The sequence below is a fragment of the Melanotaenia boesemani genome, chromosome 2, assembly GCF_017639745.1.
Source record: "Melanotaenia boesemani isolate fMelBoe1 chromosome 2, fMelBoe1.pri, whole genome shotgun sequence".
In the NCBI taxonomy this organism is placed as follows: Eukaryota; Metazoa; Chordata; class Actinopteri; order Atheriniformes; family Melanotaeniidae; genus Melanotaenia; species Melanotaenia boesemani.
The window spans coordinates 25033470-25054592 of NC_055683.1; the positions used below are offsets into that span (position 1 = coordinate 25033470).

Below are 21123 nucleotides of genomic sequence, written 5' to 3' on the forward strand. Positions count from 1 at the left end.
CCACACATTTTCTTTCTACCTTTCTCTTTAGGGTCTTCTCCAGCGTGTTCTTTGATGGATCAAAATATGACAGACTACTTCTCTCAGTTAACTAATTTATTAATTACAATTGATATGAGAAATGTGCAAATACAGAATTCTGGAATCGTATTGTCTGTCCCCTGGACTAATACAATACGAAGTCTGCTGCTGTAACAGTCAGAACTGCCTCTAACTGATCCTCGAAAATACACAGTTTTGCTGACTCATGGTGCAGTTGTAGAAGTAGGGTCAGCTGCAGTCACAGGCTGACCACATGCAGATGTCTACCCCCCTCCTTGTGACATCCATCCATTTGGTGGCTTCCTTTGTTCTGGAAAACAGAGATAAAGAAACCACACACACACAAACAAGGTATCTCCTCTGAACTCCGGTTGACCCAGAAATTTCCCTTAAGGGTAACATTCCACATGCTGTTTTATTGGCAACACCGTGTTAATCAGCCCCCCATATCTTCTTCTCACTCCCATATGAAGAATCTCATTGTTGCTTAAGCACACTAGCACACTGTTGGTAAGTATATGAGCTTAAAGATAAGATATGATTAACAGAGTAAGAATATAAATGAAAATAAGTAGCACACTTAAGTTATCCCTTGATAAGTACCTTAATAAATTTATCTACAATTCCCCCTTTTGACCTCTACAAAGAGGTCAATCCTACTAAATGTATATCTTACATCACAGAGTCACACTCACCGTCATCATCCTCCCCGGCATCATCAGTGGGAGTCAAATGGCTGACGGATTCACTTATCAGGAGAGGCATTTGATAAGCAGGAGGAACAGATTTATTTTCAATAGCTGAAGTGATAGCTCTGTTAAGCAGAGAACGAATACGTGGGATGCAACAGCATTCACACAGAGTGACCAAAACTGCTGCCACTACAAGAGAAGTAAAAATAGAGAGGAAAGCACCTGTCCACTTTCCAAACCAACGTGTCAACATGTCATTAAAAGGAGTTTCCACACCTGACTGTTCTTTGAGCAATATAGAAAGAAACTGCAGACCAGCCAAAGCATGAAAAACAGAGCCATCAGGAGCTGTATTATTAGGAATGAAAACACCACAGGAATCATCAAACATTGAGCATACACCCCCTTTTTCTGCTAAGAGGAAGTCTAAAGCCATCCTGTTTTGATAAACCATCAGTGAAGTAGCATCCAATTGCTGGAAAAGACCAGAAAAAGCATCTCTAGTCAACTAGATGGTCAGCCTTTGGGCATTATAGTGGATAAATTTATTCTATCCACATTCTTCTTTACAGTAATGAACAAGAAAAATCAAAAACCAGCTGCAGGAGAATTATGAGTTATGGAGAATTCAGCTGATGTGGATCTCTTATGGCGGCGAGAAGACTACCAATGTGAGCATGGTCAGTTAGAAGCGGTAGTCAGGAAAAGAGTAACTGACATGACCAGGGAGAGCCCTGTGCAGCCCCACAGCCAATTTCCAGGCAATGTGCCCATCAGGCAGCGACATCCACAGTACCACCATAGGTCTGCTCTAGCAACACTAGTTTACTCATATTATACCAATCAGAAAGATTAACAGTAGTTACACAACAAAACAAGGAGATAATACAACCTTAATTCCAGTATTACTGGTTCTAGCAAATAAGGTGTGATTACCTGTAATGGGGGTGAAGATTGGAGGAACAGCTTTAACAGATGCTAAAGGAAAGAATTTTTCCAAAAACTTACAAGATGCAGTCAGGTTCTGGATCATATGAAATTCTAGGATGCAGTCTGTAAACAAAGAATCAGTAGAAGCCATAGACGGAAGGTCAACAAGCACACTGATTAAGATAAAACCAACTTTAACTTTTATCCTTTAGTCTGGCTGAATGTGACGTTACTTCAGTCTCTTCAAATGGACCATCCACCTGTAAAATTTTATCTCAAAATGTCATAAGGAACAATATCATTTTTGATTCTGAAATACACATATGATAAAAAAGATTTAGTGTTGATTCTTCTCCTGTAGACAGATCCATGTCATCAGTCCTGCTGTCAGAAAAATAAATGTGTGTCCTGTTAATCAGAGTTAGCAGCATTATGAAACACAGCAACCAGCCTTTGTGAAAGAAACTGAAGCAGCATCCTGGAAGAGAACCAGCTAGAAAAATGTTAATGGAAACAGTCTGTACGTCGAGGTCAGAGTCAGAAAACTTTGTCAAAGTCACGTCACTGGTTCTGCGCAGAAAGGCCGAATCAAAGCAGGTAAATTTGTCCTGCATTTTATAGGGATCCTTAAAATTCATTGTAATATTATTTGGAAAACATGAATTGTTTAGGAGATCTCTTATCAATGCTTTGAACTTCAAGATGACATGGACGTAAAACCAATTTGAATATTCTTTAAATAATATCTCCATCAGCCAAATTTGCTTGAACAGCTTTTTTCTCTTTTAATCTTTTACAAATCCCCCTTTTTAAAAGAGAATCAGATTTAAAATATCCATGGATATTCAATAGGTTCTACTTCCTTACTGTACCTCTCTGTATTTATTTTATAGAGCACTTTCCTGTATTACAGAAATAACAATGACCTAAAATATTATCTATATCAACGTACATTTGTTGTATTGTTGTTTTACTCTAATTTACATTCATTCATCACCATTGTCTCTAAGTATTTGGAATTTATTTTTGTTACGACCCGATTCAGGGGCATGATTGGGTGTAACAAAAGATGATGCTGGGGACAGATGGTAAGGGTAAAATAAATCCATCTTATTAAAACCCGTGAACGATGAGTGAAAACCTGTTACAAAAAAAGTACACAAAATAAACAAGTGCTGGGGTTAGCGGACCTGCTAAAAGAAATATACCAGAACCTATACCAAAAACCACCGAGTGACAACCAAAAGGCTGTACAGAGACTCGGCGAAGCTAAAACCAAACAAAAGAGCAGCAGATCCATAAACTAAAGTGACGGAAGTCACAACCAAAACCAAACACTGATCTAGCCCAACACCAAATCAAAAATAAACACTGTGGCAGAAACACATACTAAAGTGTAGCAGAGCCTGAACTGAACTGAGTATGGAAACTAAGGTGAATCCAAACTAAAACAGAACCATCCGAAGTCCCCACATGGGACACACCACAACCAGGAATCCTCCTGCTGTGTCCAAATAATGGTCTGCCCCACAAAAGATTCACTGACACAAAGCACAGAGCACTCAGTAGGCATCGCTACCACCAAAATCCACCATAACTCGGAACGGGGCCACCTGTGCTAAGCAGTCACGTTCCTACCACGAACACACAAAGACTAAGTGAGGGGAAGCGGCCTGTGCCAATCCAACCTCCCCCCTCCAGACTGGCCTCGGCTGGCTGCAGCCTTTTCAGCCTCAGCTCTTAACAAGCTGCAGCCGGTTGCTTATTACGGAGGGACTTCCTGTTTCCCTCTCAGACGCAATCTGGAGGAAGACTTGAATGGTCCTGTGTTTCTTTCTCTGAGTCTCAACCTTTATTTTACAGGTTAGTACTTGGTTTAAGTTGCCATACATGGAAGCTGTAAGTTTCGTATCCCTTCCGGAGGTGACAAATAGTAATTTTGTGATGATTTGTGCAACTTCTGTAAACGTTTATCCAGCTGTTGTCAGTATGAGCGGGAAAGCAGAGCCGCATTGCGCCCATAGTCTCGCGAGACTTTAGCGTTTTCGAAAGAGATTTTACAGTGTTCTCGCGAGAGTTTGCCAGTTTGTGTGAAATGTATGTCTTTCGATTCAGTATTAGTTTTTTTATACTCCGTGTATCGCTTCAAATTAGTTGAGAAGACTCCTGATGTGACTTAATGTTTAATGAACCCAGAATAATATTTGTTTCATATAGAATCAGTAATAACAATCACCAGGTTACATGAATGTTGGTTTATTACATGGATAGATGGTTCGGTGCAGTCATATTAAGATGATTAATATACATTCTAAAGTGTGTTGTCAATATCTGAATAAGTCTATTGAACTGAAGAGTATAAATAAGCAATCCTGAGTTTTGCACTATGTTCACTGAAGTCAAAGTGATGTTTAAAGGGCTCATGCAGTTTGTGAGTGAACTTAAACTGCACTAGGCAGTAATAACCGTTACAGTGATTGCAGATGCAGATTGCTGTAAATTGACCTTGCTAGACTATATTGGTTTATGTATAAAAAGGACAAGAAAATGCACTGGTTGTAAATTGTATGTTGAAGCAATCTAATAGACGCAATCTGGAGGAAGACTTGAATGGTCCTGTGTTTCTTTCTCTGAGTCTCAACCTTTATTTTACAGATTCTTTTTGTTATCGTGGTCATCGTGCCCGAGACCCGTAACATAAACACAATACCAGGATTATCAAAACCTTAATTTGAGCCAGCTGTTAACAAATTTAAAATAACCAAGACCCAGAGACACACGAACAGTTTTAGTGCAAATCACGCACAAACTTTTTCAGGAAATCAGGGGACTTATAACCTACATCACCACACAGAACCAACCAGGGAAAACTGCCATTCAGTATTTATGTGAATGCACATATGGATCAGTATGTTGGCATTCAAACCTCCTGCAGAAACAGGATTTACTTTCTCCCATTTGTCCAGACGAATGAATGAGAGAAATACCATCTTATCAGATCCTTGAGCAGCAATAAGACGGGGTAATCTGGAGGAAATATAAATTCATGTGTCAGTGAGTCACCATAATCATGTATCTGAAGGGATCAAAAATAAAAAATTATTTCCCATTTTATTTTTATTTGTTTTTATCTATTTTTTATCAAAGGTGTGTCAATCAGTGTTGGATGACTGAGGAAAGGTTGTTGCCTCAAGCTCACTAAACATATTGTCTTCTTTGTAAATCATGAAAACAACACAGGGTTAGTAACATGTCATGTGGGTCAGTAGCAAGCAGATACTTTGTTGCAGAGAGCATGTGTGTGTGTGCGTGTGTGTGTGTATAAGTGTATCTCTTTTTACAGTTGTGAATTAGCCTTGTGTGTATGAAATGTCTAGAAATGAAGCTTTCTTCTGTTTACTCTTTAGCACTTTCTTTCTATAAAAGATGTAAATCTGTTTAACTTCAGCATATTAACAAAGTTTTGCATCAAACCATTAATTATTTATAGTATGAAATCAGAACAGTCTCACCATCCTCGTGTCTACTGGTCACATGACTGTCCCGGTTTGGTCTTCTTGTCCTCTGAACAAAGCACATGATCAGGAGCGTTGTGGGGGATGGTGTCCTACCATCCAAAGCAAAGTTTAGACGTCCATCAAACATCTGGTTTCAGTCTCTTTGAAACTTAAAGCAGAGGAACTCTGGTGGTAATTGCTGGAGATCAAATGTCTTTGTTTCTTCTCTTGAATCATGTAGAGCATCAGGTGGAGCAGGTTGGGGTGGGTATCAGTCTCAGTTCATAGGAAATGGTGGTGATTATTATTCTTTTTTTAATGGGTCTCTGCTGACTTTTACTCCAACGGATGAGCTGAGTCGAATCGGATTTGAAGCCTGTGAAGAATTTCAAGACAGGAAGTCTCAGACAAGGACAGGGAGAGGGAGGAGAGAAGAAAGGAAAATAGGGTTAATAACTATCCCACAGAGTGTGTATGTCTCTCCAAGAAGAGTTGCATATGTTTTCTCTCAGACTTGATAATGTAAATGTATCTTCAGATGCATGTATGTAAGTAAAAAGCACAGTGTGTCTTTCTTTCCAAACAGACTTCAGCTTCAGCTTCAGCTTCAGAAAGATTCCTTGTGTATTTCTGGAGCGGAGCAAAACATTTCCTCAGACAAATCAAATTATTTTACATTATCTGAATCTTTCCATACATAAATTTAGCATCTACTTCTAATTTAGTTTTTACTGACACAAAAACCTATTTTAATTTCTCATGAGATTTCTCACAACCTATTCAACTTTTCAACCACCAACAAGGTGTCCACTCTGTCTACTGCTTCGGAATGTGAGGGAATCTCCAACCACACACACACACTCACACACACTCACACACTCTTTGACTCTTTTTTTTATCTTCTTCTTTGGTTTCATTATTCTTTCCTTTTATGCTTCAGCAATACGCTTATTTTATTTATTATATATTTATTTCTTCTTTATTTATTTTATAAGGTGCACCTATTTGACATAGTTATATATTTATTTTATTACATATCCTTAAATACTATTGTTTGGCCCCTTTTTACTCTGGTTCAAACATTATCTTTAAAACCCACTAGCTCGGCTTCGTCTAATTATAAGATTTTTTCCACGGTGAGGCAGTCACACAACCTTATTTCATCACACGATTTGTACTCAACTGCTCGTTGTTGAAGGCAGATTTTCTGTCACCATCCGACGCCAGACTCAGAACCCCAGATGACTGGCCTCCCACCTAACGTCGAGGTAGAGGTCTTTTACAGGTCCCAGACCCGGCTGCGCACAGTCTTCAGTCTCTCAGTGATTCCATACTGGGTTCGGATGAGTATTTAGGATCCGGCTCAAAGAACCAATATGTTAGGAAAATTCATTTCCACCATGAAGCAATGCAAAGCTTTCTACATAAGGAAGAACCACAGGGCATTATTCCTCTCTTTACTTAATTTCTCTCTTTAAGGTCCCCGACCTTTTCTCTTACATCTCTTAAGCGTCTACAGAAGATCTGTTATCTTCTGCGGTCAATTTCTTGAGTTCCCCAGTCCCATAACACTTTTAATACTTCTAAACACTACATCCAATCACTCACTCACTCCACACTTAAAATTAAACACATTTTACTTATTCTCTTTTACTCTTATCTGTTTCTCTTTAACTCTTATACTTCTATTCCTTTATTCAGGATCCCAGATCCTTATGGTCCCAGACCATTTACGCGTATTTTCCTTTTACTTCTATCATTCTTTAACTACTTAAAGCCCCATTTCTCATACCAAAACTAAAACCATCTGTTACCTGATCAGGCACTTAAATTTAAAGTACTCAATATGGACAATTTTTAGAAAAGGTTTGTCCTTACCTTTATTTATGACCGGTCTTTCAGTGCCAGATCTGGGTAGAGGATGATTATGATTGTCCTTTAAATCCTATTTGATGTCAGCTGAGAGAAAATTTAGTAAATAAAATTCAAAGACATTTAATAATTATGTCATACCGGATCCATCACGTCGGAGGTCACCAAATTGTTAGAGAAGACCTTAAAAATGCACAAGTAACAAAGAACAGGTACTTCTTCTCAAAGTATTAAAATAGGCAGGTACTAATTTCCCACTTTCCTAATTAATAAGGTACTGTTCCACACATTTTCTTTTGAGGTATCCAAGCATAGCATTTGTATGGTACACACTCAAGTCTCTACCATATAAGGTATTCTGCCCTGCAGGCTGGATTGACACAAGCACATGCATTCTATGCAAATAAGCATCCTATAGGTAAACCCTGTGATTGGAGAACACAAGACTGAGGAATTTTCTTTCTTAAAGTTTTCTCTACTTCAAGTTATGAGCTCTTTTTACTGTTACCTATAAGTCCCCTGGACTAATACAATACGGAGTCTGCTGCTGTAACAGTCAGAACTGCCTCTAACTGATCCTCGAAAATACACAGTTTTGCTGACTCATGTATTTTCAAATTCGTAACTTTACTAAATAATATAACATGTTATTTCCTAACTCTCCCCCCAATACAATTATAGATAAACTATTTGATTTACCTTTAAATCAAAAAAGTTTTATATCTAAAATCTATTGTTTACTATCAGATCTTAAAAACGATTGTTTGGGGAGGATAAAAAAAGCAATGGGAAGCAGAATTGGGTCAAACATTAACTGAGGAGAATTGGAAGAATGTATTATTTAGGGTAAATGGCAGTACCTCCTGTTGCAGACTTAATTTAATACAATTCAAGATTGTTCATCGAGCTTATCTCACTAACTCCAGACTCTCAAAAATATACTCTACTGTTGTAGATAAATGTAATAGATGTCAAATGTCACCTGCTAATATGACACATACGTTTTGGTCTTGTTCTCATATTGAGAAGTACTGGGATTTTATTGCTAACCATCTTACAAAAGCGCTGAAAATTGTATTGAAACCATCAGCTACATCAGTGATATTTGGATTTTTTTCTAACAGTAAATTGAATAAACATGAGATGGATGTTACTGCTTGTGACATGTATATTTTTGATTACATAACTTGATCAATGGCTATACTGCTTATAATTGGTGAGATAAATATATTTGGTACTACTGTGTGAGCACAAAATATATACTTGTGTTGTTGTGGAATTTTTTTAGTTATCAAAGATCACACACTAAGTGAGTTTGTCTGCGTGAGTCTGGGGAGATACAAGTGAGCTCAGTTAATATACCAGGCATGAGCTGATAACATCACAGTAGGAGGTCATTGTTTTAAATTCCTCACATAGCTGTTAACAAATGTTACGGAGTAAAGGGGGAAGGGTTTGGAAGAAAGCTTCACTAAACTTTCAACATCTGTTGAGGGGATGAGAAAGGGGGGAAGGTGTGAGAAGGAGTTCTTATCTAAATACACAGACATACAAAGTGTAACCTACAAACTGTAAGGGTATATGAATAAATTTTCCATTACAGTGTAAAAGCAGAAGTATTTATTTATGTATGTTAAGTAGGCCCAGGGGAAAGTGGGAGGGTGGTAAAGGGGTGATGGGGATTGTTTTAAATGTAAACTTATAATGAACAGAGTTTTAAACCAAACAGAACATTTGTTCTCTTTATTTTATCCTTCTTCCCTTTTCCCTACTCTTCATGTTGATGTCCACGCTGTGAGAACACACAAAGATGTGAAATCAAATCCCTGAATTACTGGCAGCAGTGACAAGCCTCTGTTCTTTCCTCCCATCTTCTGCTTCTTTTCATCCTTTGTTCCCACACTGAGGACAAATGGTCTCATCAGGCTCTGGTGAGGCACGAGCATCTGGTTGTGGGTGCCCGGCTTAACTATGGGTGGTATGATCTCGCTGAATAGCTGCTGTGGTTGTTGCTACAAGGTGGCATTGCGTGGTTCAGTGTGTGGAGAAGTAACTTCTGGTTAACCTCAGAACCTCTGCAGGATGAGGTCGCTGTACTGATAATGTCATGCATGACACTTAAAAAACATACTTTTTGATTCAACATTTGTGCTCAAGTGATCATTAAAATGATTAAAAGTAAGATAAGTTAAAAAGTTACCGTGCAGATTTCATGCATAGGCACATGAGAAAAGAAATGTTTTTAACCTGGATTTAAAAATGTCTACATTTGGTGAAAGTTTAATCTCCACTAGTTTGTTCCACTTGTTTGCAGCATAACAGCTAAATGCTGCTTCTCCATGTGTAGTTTGGACTCTGGTCTGGCCTAGTTGACCAGAGTCCTTGGATCTAAGAGCTCTGCTAGGTTTATATTCTCTGAACATATCACAGATAAATTCTTTGCCTAAACCATCCAGGATTTGTAAACAATCAGAAGGGTTTTAAAATCTATTCTGTGACTGACTGGAAGCCAGTGGAAAGATATCAAAACTTGTGTGATGTGTTCAGAGCTCTTAGTCCTGGTTAAAACTCTAGCAGCAGCGTTTTGTATGAGCTGCAGATGATTAATGCTCTTTTTAGGAAAAAGACGTTTCTCTCCAGCCCACGGTGCAAAAATATAGAGAATATTTGAATGTATGAAAAAATAAAATGGAATATAAAAAAAATACAATATAGAAGATTATGTCTGTGAATATATGCATTCCTGTATACATGCACCCTATACATACACCTGCACACCTATCTAAGTTTGTAGATTTTTTTTTAACATAAAATCCCCCCCATGTATCCATTTAAATTAGATAATTATATCCCTTTTATATGGAATACTCTTATGAACCTTTAAGCATCTTGGAAATGGACTCCAAGACAATTATGATGTTGTAAATTAAGATTATAAGTGCAGCTTAATGTGTGTTTATTATTTGGGTTAAGAGGATCACCAGAAACATAACATGCAGTCCTGTCTACATATAGATACTTTCCACCACTGCATTTCTTTCAACACTACCTCTGTGTGAGACTTCCTCAGCAGCAAGCTGATGTGGTAACACCCATTCCTCTAACTTGACTTGAAAATGAGTGATAGCCTGGAAAACTAATTGCCACAATATATAGACTTTTAATTCTTAGTTTTCACCTATGCACCCTTGTTAACCAATGTCACTTTTTTATTGTTACACGACACAGTAAAAATAACATTGTTAAACTGAATTGACCCACCAACAGAAAAGTATGCTACTTACAGGCGGAGACACAAGATAATAAGTGGAGGAAAGCTCATATGTGGGATTGAATGTAACCACTCCCATCTGTTCTGCTCTTATTTAGCCTTCTCGCTGCTTCCCTCTTACAGCTTCACGTCTGCCTGCTGACTTCGGCTCTCCTGAACCAAATTACTGTTTTGGTAAAGATTACCTTCTAATAAAGGTAAGCTGTTTTACCTTTTGGTATGGATTTCAATATAATACAACTTGTATTCATTTAAGAGTTAACTGATGACATCTGTAATGTTTTTGTTCACATTTTATCTTTCAGTTCTTGATCTTAATCATGGATGATTTTGTTTGTGACAAACTAAATCAGTGGGGTCTAAGTGAGTGGATAGAAAGATTTACGGGTAAAGTATTATAATGGATTCCTTTTTGGCAAATACAGCCACTACATGGACGGCATTGTGTGGTCTGACTCTGAAACTTAATAATAAAAACATAAAAATGCCAAAAGTTATGCTGAGCAGCTCTGTTAATTCATGCATCAAATCATTTTGGGGGAAGTGCTGATCCATTCCCGCTCTTCTTCTATGTTTGCATATAATTTGTTTAAGCAAGGAAAGTTAGTATATGAGCCCAGAGGTTTACCACACCTTTATCAAATAATGAATATCAGGTGAAATTATTTCTGCATGTCAAAGATTTAATGAAGCTTTTGTAATTACAGAACAAGGCATTGACAAGGAAAGTCTTTATTGTCTTGAAGATCGAGACATTGATTGTTTAATCCCAACATTAGGACCAAGAGCAATATTCAAGAAGAACTTAAACATATTAAAGGTAAATAACCTGCAATATGAACTCATCTCTTTACATTTTTACATTTCACTTAAATCTCACATTATGTGAGATCCATGCAGCTTCTGGAGAACTTCTGTATAAATTATGACGGCATCGAATATAAAAATATCTCACTGGCAAACAATGCACGCAGGGGATTTAACAATTTCTTTACACTTTTTTGTTTAAAACTATTTTCTTGACAGCAGGAAGAACAAAACACAAATGCAGGCAATGAGGATTTTTCTGATGTAAGTGTTACATCTTTTTACAATAATGATATATGATAAATAAGTTATTATATAGTTATATAACCACAAAATTCTAATTTATATTTTCAGTGCTTGTTTAAAAAGTATATTGCAATGTCTTTTATCTCCATCAGCTGCAGCATCATGAAGAAGTCATTGAGGTAAATATGACTGAGATTCTCAGGCATTTAATGTGTGAAAAACATGCCAGTAGTTTTTATAATTACACATATTTGGCTGAGGAACGTCTCACTGGATGACTGTTGTTGATTGAGAAACAAGAATGTTTCTCAAGTTAGTTTCCTCTTTCGTTTCCTCTCTGTGCCATCTAAGATATTGAGTAACTTATACAAATGTCGTAAGAACATAAACTGAAATAAGTGTGTAGCTTGTTGTGCATATTTTACATGAATAGATGAAAAGATAAAATATTCTTCAAGAGTCAGATATTTATGTTGATTTTTTAGGCTGGACCATCTACACGTAATAATGGTGAGATACCAAATATATTATCTTTTTTAGATGCTATGTAACTTTTCAAAAGTATAAGTCAACATTTTTAGAGACCCTGGATACAAAATACAAATGTTATTATGTCTTTTTTCAACAAGGAAATAGAAAGCAGGATTATCGTGGAGAGACCAATGAAGGTCAACCACCAGGTAAGCGGCGATGTGAAGCATCAGGTTTCTTTTTTTAACAATTACAACAACTAGCTTGTTATACACTTGTTTCTACACTGGCCACAGAAAAAAAACAACTATTGGTTCTATAGTGTTTATGTCATTTAATTTTTTACATTTGTGGTTATGTTTTATTCTTTTCTTTGACACTAACAGAAGTAATGATACTCTCTGAAGTTAAGGCAATAATGAGAAGTGTCTACATAAGTCTGCACAACCCAGACAACACAAAGCTCAATGCTTTCCTGAAGTAAGTTTTGTATTTTCTGTTTTCATGCATGTTTCTACACAGAAAACACAACCATTTCTGTTGTAACTTATCCACAGCAGTTCTCTGAAACATGGCTGTCTGAAACATTTCTTTGTCTAGATTGTGACCAGTGAGAAATATAATTCATACCTGTGAGTTTAATACAATAATTTCTGTAGTAAGCAGTGAAAGAACCATAACTGGCCCCGTTTAAAGGTTTAAAGGTTTAAAAGTTTAAAGGTTTAAAAGTTTAAAGGTAGGTGTAACTGCATTAATGTGAATTATACAGTGACAGCAGGAGTCAACTTTTACTTCAAGGTGTGAACAGGATGAACTAAATGCAGGCATGTGTTTCAGCAAATTTCCATCTTTCACAGCATCTTAAATAAAAACTTTGCTGCACGTCTCTCAGTAATGATAAATAAAAGTCTATAATCAGATCAATGCAAATATTTTCAGTGCTTGTGTGTTAATAAATTATTCAATTTTGTCTGAACTCATCACAGGAATAGAATCATGGATTTGGAGACAGATAAGAGGGAGCTGGTTGGTGTCTTTGGCAGAACTGGAGCAGGAAAGAGTTCTTTGATAAATGCTGTCATTGGGGAGAAGAAACTTTTGCCCACTGGAAGTATCAGTGCATGCACCTCAGTCATGATTAAAGTAGAGGCTAACAGGCACAACCACAAGTATGAGGCGGACATTGAGTTCATTACAGCAGAGGTACAATTAACTGTAGATATGTTTATTCTGTCTTCTGAAAAAAAAAGAAAGATTCTTCCTAATATTGTAGTTATGACATTACGTTTTATTCCTATTTTATTTTCTTCCTCGCTTTTTTTGTTTTGTTTTGTTTTGTTTTGTTTTGTTTTGTTTGTTTGTTTTTTTTTTTTTATAGGAGTGGAAAGATGAATTGTGGTCAATGAATCAGCTCCGCAAGGATAATCCAGATAGTGAAACGGAGAGTGATGATGATAATGATCTTCGTGACATTGATGACAAGCTGTCAGCCCTTTATGGAGACGAGTGGAAAGAGAAAACACCTGAAAACCTCATGGACAACAAATACTTCAGAGAAATTCCAGAATTCCTCAAATCCGGGAAGAAGACCTTGACATGCGACTCAGTAAGACATTAAAAACAGATTTAAGCTCCAGTCTAACTTAGATTACTCTCATCATGCAGCACAATGCTGTACATCAATGTGCACTAAATATAGAATACATATACACTGTTATGCTCATAATTATAATAATACTCTGTCTTAAATATGCAAAGATCCTGGATTCTAGCTTCAGTCTAGGGTTTTTATCAGCGTCTAAAATCTTTCCCTTCTCTATTACAAGCCATTATTGTCAAATGTAGAACATCTGTCCCACCGCATATTAATAAACACACTTTTATGTCTTGAAACTGTAAAAAATTTGTTTGTGTTAAGAAAAAAAGACAAACTACTTTTCTCAAGCTTTTTATGAAGATTCAAAATCAAGCTGGTACAGGGACCATTTTCTGCTCGGTCTCTGCAGTCAGCAGCGCTGTTACTCTGCACTCATCCTCCCAGAAAATAGATTCTGTTCAAATGAAGGATACTAACTATATGACAAAGTAATTTGATACTAACTACAGACCATTGGCTATGAAGTTGGGGAGTAGCCATGTTGAAAACTGGCCCCTCCCTTGTTGGGGCGCTGAGCTTGTCCTCTGTCCTTTCTGTCATCCGTCCTGCTGCTGTGTGAGGCTTCACCTTAAAGAGAACACGCCTACTCTGCCTCATGGTGTCTGATCTGACTCCATCTTGTCCTCTCAATGTGTTTATATGTGAACCAGCATGTGTATGTGTATGCATGTGTAAGGAATGTGTGAATCAGTAAGTTGCCATTTGTTTGTACATTAATACACATTTATGGATGTCAGGTTTGCACATTCATTATAAAGTTAATTCTGCAGTTTTGTACAAAATGTTTTTTCCTCTTGGACTCATTCGTAGAAGTTAATGTTATTCATCATACTGATTTTTGTTATTGCATAGCACATTTTTCATTTGCACAATAAGTTAATCATTTTATTTTATTATTTATTTTATTTCACATATAGAATTTTTCATTTTTTACAGGCTCATGAGCTAACAGCAAAATTTGTCCAGTACACAAGAAATGACACAAAAAAAGGAGAAGGTAAAGAAGTAAAGAGGTGGTACTGGCCTCTTGTGAAGTGTGTGACTGTCAGGGTACCAAACAAGGATCTTCTCCAGCACGTCACACTCGTTGACCTACCTGGAAATGGGGACCGTAACAAGAGCAGAGATGAAATGTGGAAAGGGGTAATATATAGTCAGAATGTTCATTTTTCTTTCTAAACTAAAAATATTTACAATAAGTATTATACTGTTTCAGATTGTTGGAAACTGTTCTACTGTGTGGATTGTGGCTGGTATTAATCTTGCTGCTGTGGAAATAGAATCCTGGGAAATCCTGCAAAATGTCAGTAGTCTCATTGGAAATGGTGGCGAGTGTCAGCAAATTCACTTCATCTGCACCAAGTCTGATGATATTGGACATCTGGATGATGAGTAAGTCATTTATGATATTAAAAGTAATATAATAAAATAAATAAATAAATAATAAAACCCCAAAATTCTTAGCCAACATATACATACAGTAAGTAAACGTATATTATATACTAGACCGACAGACAGACAGACAGACAGACAGACAGATAGATAGAAACTGAAACGATGTAAAGTTCACTTTGCTGTACAAATTTCTTAAGTATATTTTGTCCTCATGTGGTTACAGTGAATCTCTGTAACAGATTTTAGGGCTTGTGTGAAATTCTGATCATGTTTTAAGTGTTTTAAGTCATGTTTATGTTTAAATAAAGAAATTTATAAAGCTTCACTCTATCTGTTCTTATAGCTCAGCAGACGCTATTCGCACTGACATATTCAAGAGAAACATGGAAGCCAAAGAGGCAGTGTTACAGGAATTCAACAGGCTCCACACAATTAAGGTAAAATTAAAAACTACTGTATTAAAAAGGGAAAAGTAAGACAACCATCTGCACAAGTTTTGAGTGAATCAAAGGCCTGCATCAGCCTACATTCAGTCACAATGCAAACATGGGTTTCCCTACCTAAGATTTGCTATTTATATCTACTCATTCAACACAAATAACATTAAAGTTATGTTAATAAATTGCTTCCATTTCTTCTGGTACATTTGGTACATCTTTATGTTTATATTTATCTTTGATAAACTGTATTGTATGGTGCAGGGATACTGTAGCATTGTGTGAATCAACATGAAAGGGAGATAGATATGCTGGGTTTGACACGGGATTAATTTAAGAGTAATTCATTATTTCAAGTTGTCATCCAGACATTGTCTACAACATATGTATGAAAATGTAAATGTTGTTTTCCTAGAAACACTTTGGTGGCGACAGTTTCAAAGTGTTCACGGTGAGCTCCAAAGAGTTTCTGAAAGGACAACATCTAAATAAAGAGGAAACAGGTAGGTGTGATCTTTGGTGTTTGCAGAAAAACATTCAACAAGCATGTCCTGTTTTATTAGACAATTAATATTTTGAGTTTGACTTTTGAATTTGCATTTACTTGTGTATTTGTGTTGTACATTTACAGAAATACCTAAACTACAGGACTTTCTGAAAAATCTCAATGACTGTCACTCAGAGACATTAAACTATGTGTCTGGAGCTCATGGGATTCTCTCCTTGATTCAAGGGGCCAGATGTGGAGACGCTGTAAGATAGTTCTCCCTGATAATTACAGAAAATAATGTGTAGGAAACATAAATTACCTTCAACTGCACTCACATTGACTGAAATCCTAGGATTGTCAGATTGCTGATTTTCTACATGTATATTAATGATTTTTACAAAAGTGTAACCATAATAGTATAATGTAATATTATTTCATAGAAGATTTCCTGAACAAGAAAATCTACTTATTTTCAGGACGGTCAAAAAACTGATGTTTGTGAACAACTTCAAAACAAGATAAAACGTCAACTTGGCCCAGTTAAAGAAGAAATGATTAAAGCTTACAGAGCTTTTGAAACACGTCTCTGTGAAGGAGTGGAAACCTCAAAAAGTTCATATGAAAAAAGCTTGAAGTGCATTAATCCAGTAAGTACTTATTTATAAAACTGAACTAGGTTTGGATTTTCTCAATTCAACTCAACCCCTCTTTTTTGTCCTTCAGAGAAGGAATGGCAGAGGATTCTACAGGACACTGAAGTGTGTGGTCAACAATGGTGGCATTTATCAACCCAAAAAAGGAAAACAAATAAACCTGAACATGGAGTTAGCGTCATTCCTGACTGACAGTATTGATGAAGAATTCAGGAGGACATTCCCGTAAGATCTCATGGAGCTAAAAAAAATTGATTGGCTTTAAACTCTGAGGAATCCTAACAATGAATCTGATCTTTATAGATAATCAACATGCTGATGTGTTATTTTCTTGTTATTTAAACTGCAGTATAATGTCTTGATCACTGATGATTCTAAATGTGCAACATTTTGGTCTGTCTGACCTTCATCAGATGGGCTGTATGGTCTCCCAGCTTCCTGTCTATTTATACATAACACTCAAATTTAATCATCCAGTTATCTAAAGAGAATTATATACCAGATTCAAGATATGTTGAAAAACTACTGTTACATTGACATATTTCCGATATTTTGAACTACAATCTAGTTCTCTGGTTGTACAGCACCAGTCAAACATTTGGATACACCTTCCTATTAAATCCAATTAGATATACATGTATGCACATTGGGGCTGCACAATAAATCGTTAAAAAAAATCGCGATTTCGATTTGTAGATGCACGTGATCTCATTTTTACACACAGCCATTCTAAAGCATTCTATATCACAAACCAATGCTTCCAATTTTCTTGCGGATTTTTTCAAGCGTCCCCAAATGCAGCACTTCCGTCCCTCAACCAATAGTAAAGCGCCAATACACAGGAGAAAAGTCCGCGGGAAGGAGATTTAAATACGTAGCGAAATCCCAAGCGGTAATGCACTTATACTTGTACCCAAAAGAAGTTCGCATTTGGCAGCGGTGTGGAATTATTTTGGATTTAAGCCAGATGATGACTGGTGTGATTTCTCCCAATCTACAAATATTTACATTTTTAAATATGTTTCAGAAATGACGGAAAAGACGGGCCATTCTTTGGTGTCATCAATAAATTTTCATTGGACACAGAGGGACTGATTCAGGAGTACGATGGTGTCAAACTGCAGCTCATCTTTCTGAAGACAGAGGTGAAGGATGGGAAAAGCAACAACCTGCATATTGTGTTAAAACTGATGTCTTATTTGGCATATCTGCTAATGCAAAGCTGTTAGTATTTACAGTATATGTATGTTTTAATACTGAGGAGGTAGCATAGAAAGAACCTTAATTTACTGCTTTCCAGGTCAAATCTGGAACAATACCACGTTTGGAAATCATGGTTTTTATTATTCCTTTTAGGAAGAAAAAATCAAGACAAAGCTGAAAAGAGAAATCCGCGACCGCAAGAAAAAGATCTACAACAGTCTGACGGAGACCATTGCAAACAATATGCAAGACTGCTACAAGAGTAAGAAAAGAAATCACAGCAAATCCTGTCATGATAACAGCACACGTTTACCTTTGTTTGTGATTCTGCATAAAAAGACATCATAACTTCTTTTTTAGGAGCAGCAGAATTTAGAGGAACGGGCTCGATGCAAAACATGAAGGACATGATTGGAAAACATGTGTTTGAGTCTAAGAACATCATGTTTGACCAGGCTAAGCAAGTTATGTTGAAGAAACTTGAAGACTTGGTGGTATTTCACTTTAGTAAATTTACTACAAATTGAAAGCATTTTAAGCTCCACAATTCACATTCATGTCTGAGCAGCTATGAGATCATATTTAACAGCACTTTTATGTTTGATGGAGTTACTTTAAACTACACTTTGCACTATAATAAGTGATTAATGTTTAAATAGGGGTACATCTGGGAAACTCTGGAGAAAACAATGAAGGAATCAATTGAGCTCTCACTGAAGACCAATGACAACTCAATCCCAGGTAAAGCACCAGTCTGATCTAATGGTAAACCATTAAACTTTGTTATTATTTATTGGGAAAGGGTGTCCAAACATCTGACTGGTAGTGTGTAATTATATTCTTATCTGTGTACGTAAAGGAAAACTGTGTCCACCAACACAAATAAATAGATTAAGTTTTGTGACTTTTTCATGAACTACTGTGAGACTAAGCTGAAAAGGAGCATATCTAAGTAAAATAATTCATGCAGACCATTAAAGACCCTGTAGATATTTGACAAATATCTCTTTGTATTATAGATGTTTCAGACAAGCTTACGATTGTAAAGAATCACTACAAACAACTAGGAGGCATCTCAGAGGAGGAAATGTAATGAAATGGGTAAAACTTTTCTTTACATGTAAACATTTATTGATTGACTCATTTTGACTTGACAAATGTTACGTGTTTTTAGTAACACTGATGTGGTTCTGTCCAACAGATGCACTGAATCCACGATCAGGACGATCCAGGACAAGTTCAAGGACCTGACATTTTGTAGACAAATGTTAAGTAATAGATTATTTGCTGCTTTGCTAAATGTTCTGTTCTCAGTTATTTTGTCTTACATTTTTTAATTTGTTTTTATTTCTAGATATTAATACATATATACACATTATACTTTACTAGGGAGGAGTCATCTTTTTTTTCTCTTTTGTTGTAGCAGATTATTGCCTTTTGAAAAAATGCAAAAACGTAAAATAATAATGTAATGAGAGGTGCTGGTTCGATTCAAACTAAGATTGTTTGTAGTTTCATCATACAGGTTGAACTACCGGGCCAGAATCAGGGCCAGCTGAATAAATTTTACTTCCATTTTAGTTAAATATGTCTTTGCTGGAAAGGAATTATTTTGATAAGTTTGTTTACTACTTGAGTTTGTGTGGTTCCAGTCTGTGGTGATAATATTAAAAAAAGTTTTAAGGGGGGTGTGCTAGTGAATCAGCAATGGACATGTTTCTGAGGGCTCCCGCTGATTAAGTTTCGAAAGTATTTATTTTTATTCTACAAAGTCTCGCTTTGTGCAACAAGGGAGAGTTGAAAGGCTACTTCATGGTTTTATTTGAGGCAAAAATGGCTTCCAAACTGAGGAAATACAAGTACACCGGAGCGACGGAGACAGGGCCCAGCGCCTCTTTGGGCGAGAGTATGGATGGCGACCCATGATCGGCGACTGGCTCTGTGCCCTGCAAGAAGCAGAGTCACATGCAGGACACTGATATTGCAGCTCTAAAAATGAACTTCTTCAAACCATCAAAAAGAACATATTTGCGGTGATAAAGGAAGAGCTCAGAAATGCACTTAAAAGCTGAATAATTTGCTGCGAGGGATAAAAGGAAGCTTCCCTATAAACAATCTGTCTTGTATATCAACAATGTCTGTGTCAAATTTTTCTCCTTCAAAATAAAAGTTCTGTGCTGGAATAATTTGGGTGCACTGTGTTGCTCTTTCCTACTTTCTGGTTCCTTAACCAATCATATGCGACTCCCCACGGTTGCCTGACAACAACAAGTCAGCGTTTGGTATTTTATGTCGGCAAAAGAGCAGCAGCGTGCAGGTATGGAAGCTAGTAAAAGAAGCGGATCAGAAATAGTTTCAGAAAAAAACTAAAAAGCCTTGGCATCCTGCTAAAAGGCAAACAACCATAAATGGAGTAAAACACACACACACACACCTATACACACCTCCCTTTTATTTATTTCTTTATTATTATTTAACCTGGCTGAACCAGGGTTATATTGTTATGGAAGGGTAGGTTTTAGGGGAAAAGAAACCAAAGAAATTTACACTATTACTTATGTAATTGTTGATATATATATAATTAAAATATAATTAATCTAAATAAAAAGACCTTAATCATAAAAGTCCCAAGATTTCAGTTTCTGTCTTTTTATTTCAGCAAGACTAGAGCACCAAACACAATTGTTCCGTGAAAAGGTAGAAATGAACACACTCCTTTTACTACCAATTAGCTAAATTAGTAGCCATATCCGACCATTGCAAAAGACAGGACCACGTCATGGACTGGGAAGAAGCCAGAGTCAGAAAGCATCATTGGATCAGGGAGGCCATAGAGATAAAAAAAGTAGGCCGCGAGGACCATCAATGGGTATGATGTGTTATACACGTTGTGTTAAACTCAAAAGTTTGGTTGCATTCTGGCCTCTTATTTAAACAGGAAGATTTTTGGGCCAATAAAACTACTTAAACTTAAAGCAAAAAAAGATTTAACAACACTCTACAACGTGAATTTTTCTTTCAACGCAAGGTGAGGATTTGGAATCTTTTGAGACAATGATGTATAATAAGTTGTGTTGCACTCTTGAACACAGATTCTAATTAACTCATGAAAAGCACCTGAAGATAGTTTTCTTTCCTCTGTTGTGTAAATGCTTGTTTTTTGTTGTTGTTGTTTGTTTTTTTCAAATAAACAAAGTAATAACTTTTGCGAAAACAAGACTTGTAAGACACTCCACAGCAACATCACGTGGCCCTCCTGAGGAAGGAGGGTTTGAACTCAATGTCTGCCCCATACTTCAGGTTGTGTGTGTTAACCGTAACCTAACTTTAATCACGACTGAGGTACATGCACTGACACTTCCAGTGGGCAAAAGTTTCTTCTCCCCAATGACAGCATTTATTAAAGAACTTTTCCCAGTTCCAGTTCTGCCAAAGACACCAACCAGCTCCCTCTTATCTG

At 36.7% G+C, this 21123-nt stretch overlaps 1 protein-coding gene across 1 annotated transcript; it reads left to right on the top strand.

Moving 5' to 3' along the window:
• The first annotated feature begins 3424 nt into the window (after nucleotides 1-3424).
• Nucleotides 3425-19843, top strand: LOC121652116 (nuclear GTPase SLIP-GC-like). Its single transcript, XM_042004702.1, has 24 exons — nucleotides 3425-3527; nucleotides 10428-10501; nucleotides 10610-10691; nucleotides 11012-11124; nucleotides 11331-11375; nucleotides 11507-11536; nucleotides 11843-11867; nucleotides 11987-12061; nucleotides 12215-12308; nucleotides 12815-13031; nucleotides 13207-13434; nucleotides 14422-14628; nucleotides 14702-14877; nucleotides 15224-15317; nucleotides 15733-15820; nucleotides 15949-16070; nucleotides 16284-16454; nucleotides 16531-16685; nucleotides 17488-17605; nucleotides 17817-17925; nucleotides 18024-18157; nucleotides 18323-18404; nucleotides 18683-18764; nucleotides 18865-19843. Exons 3-23 carry the CDS (start codon nucleotides 10625-10627, stop codon nucleotides 18754-18756), a joined length of 2424 nt encoding a protein of 807 aa, XP_041860636.1. The 5' UTR covers nucleotides 3425-3527; nucleotides 10428-10501; nucleotides 10610-10624; the 3' UTR covers nucleotides 18757-18764; nucleotides 18865-19843.
• Nucleotides 19844-21123: the final 1280 nt, after the last annotated feature.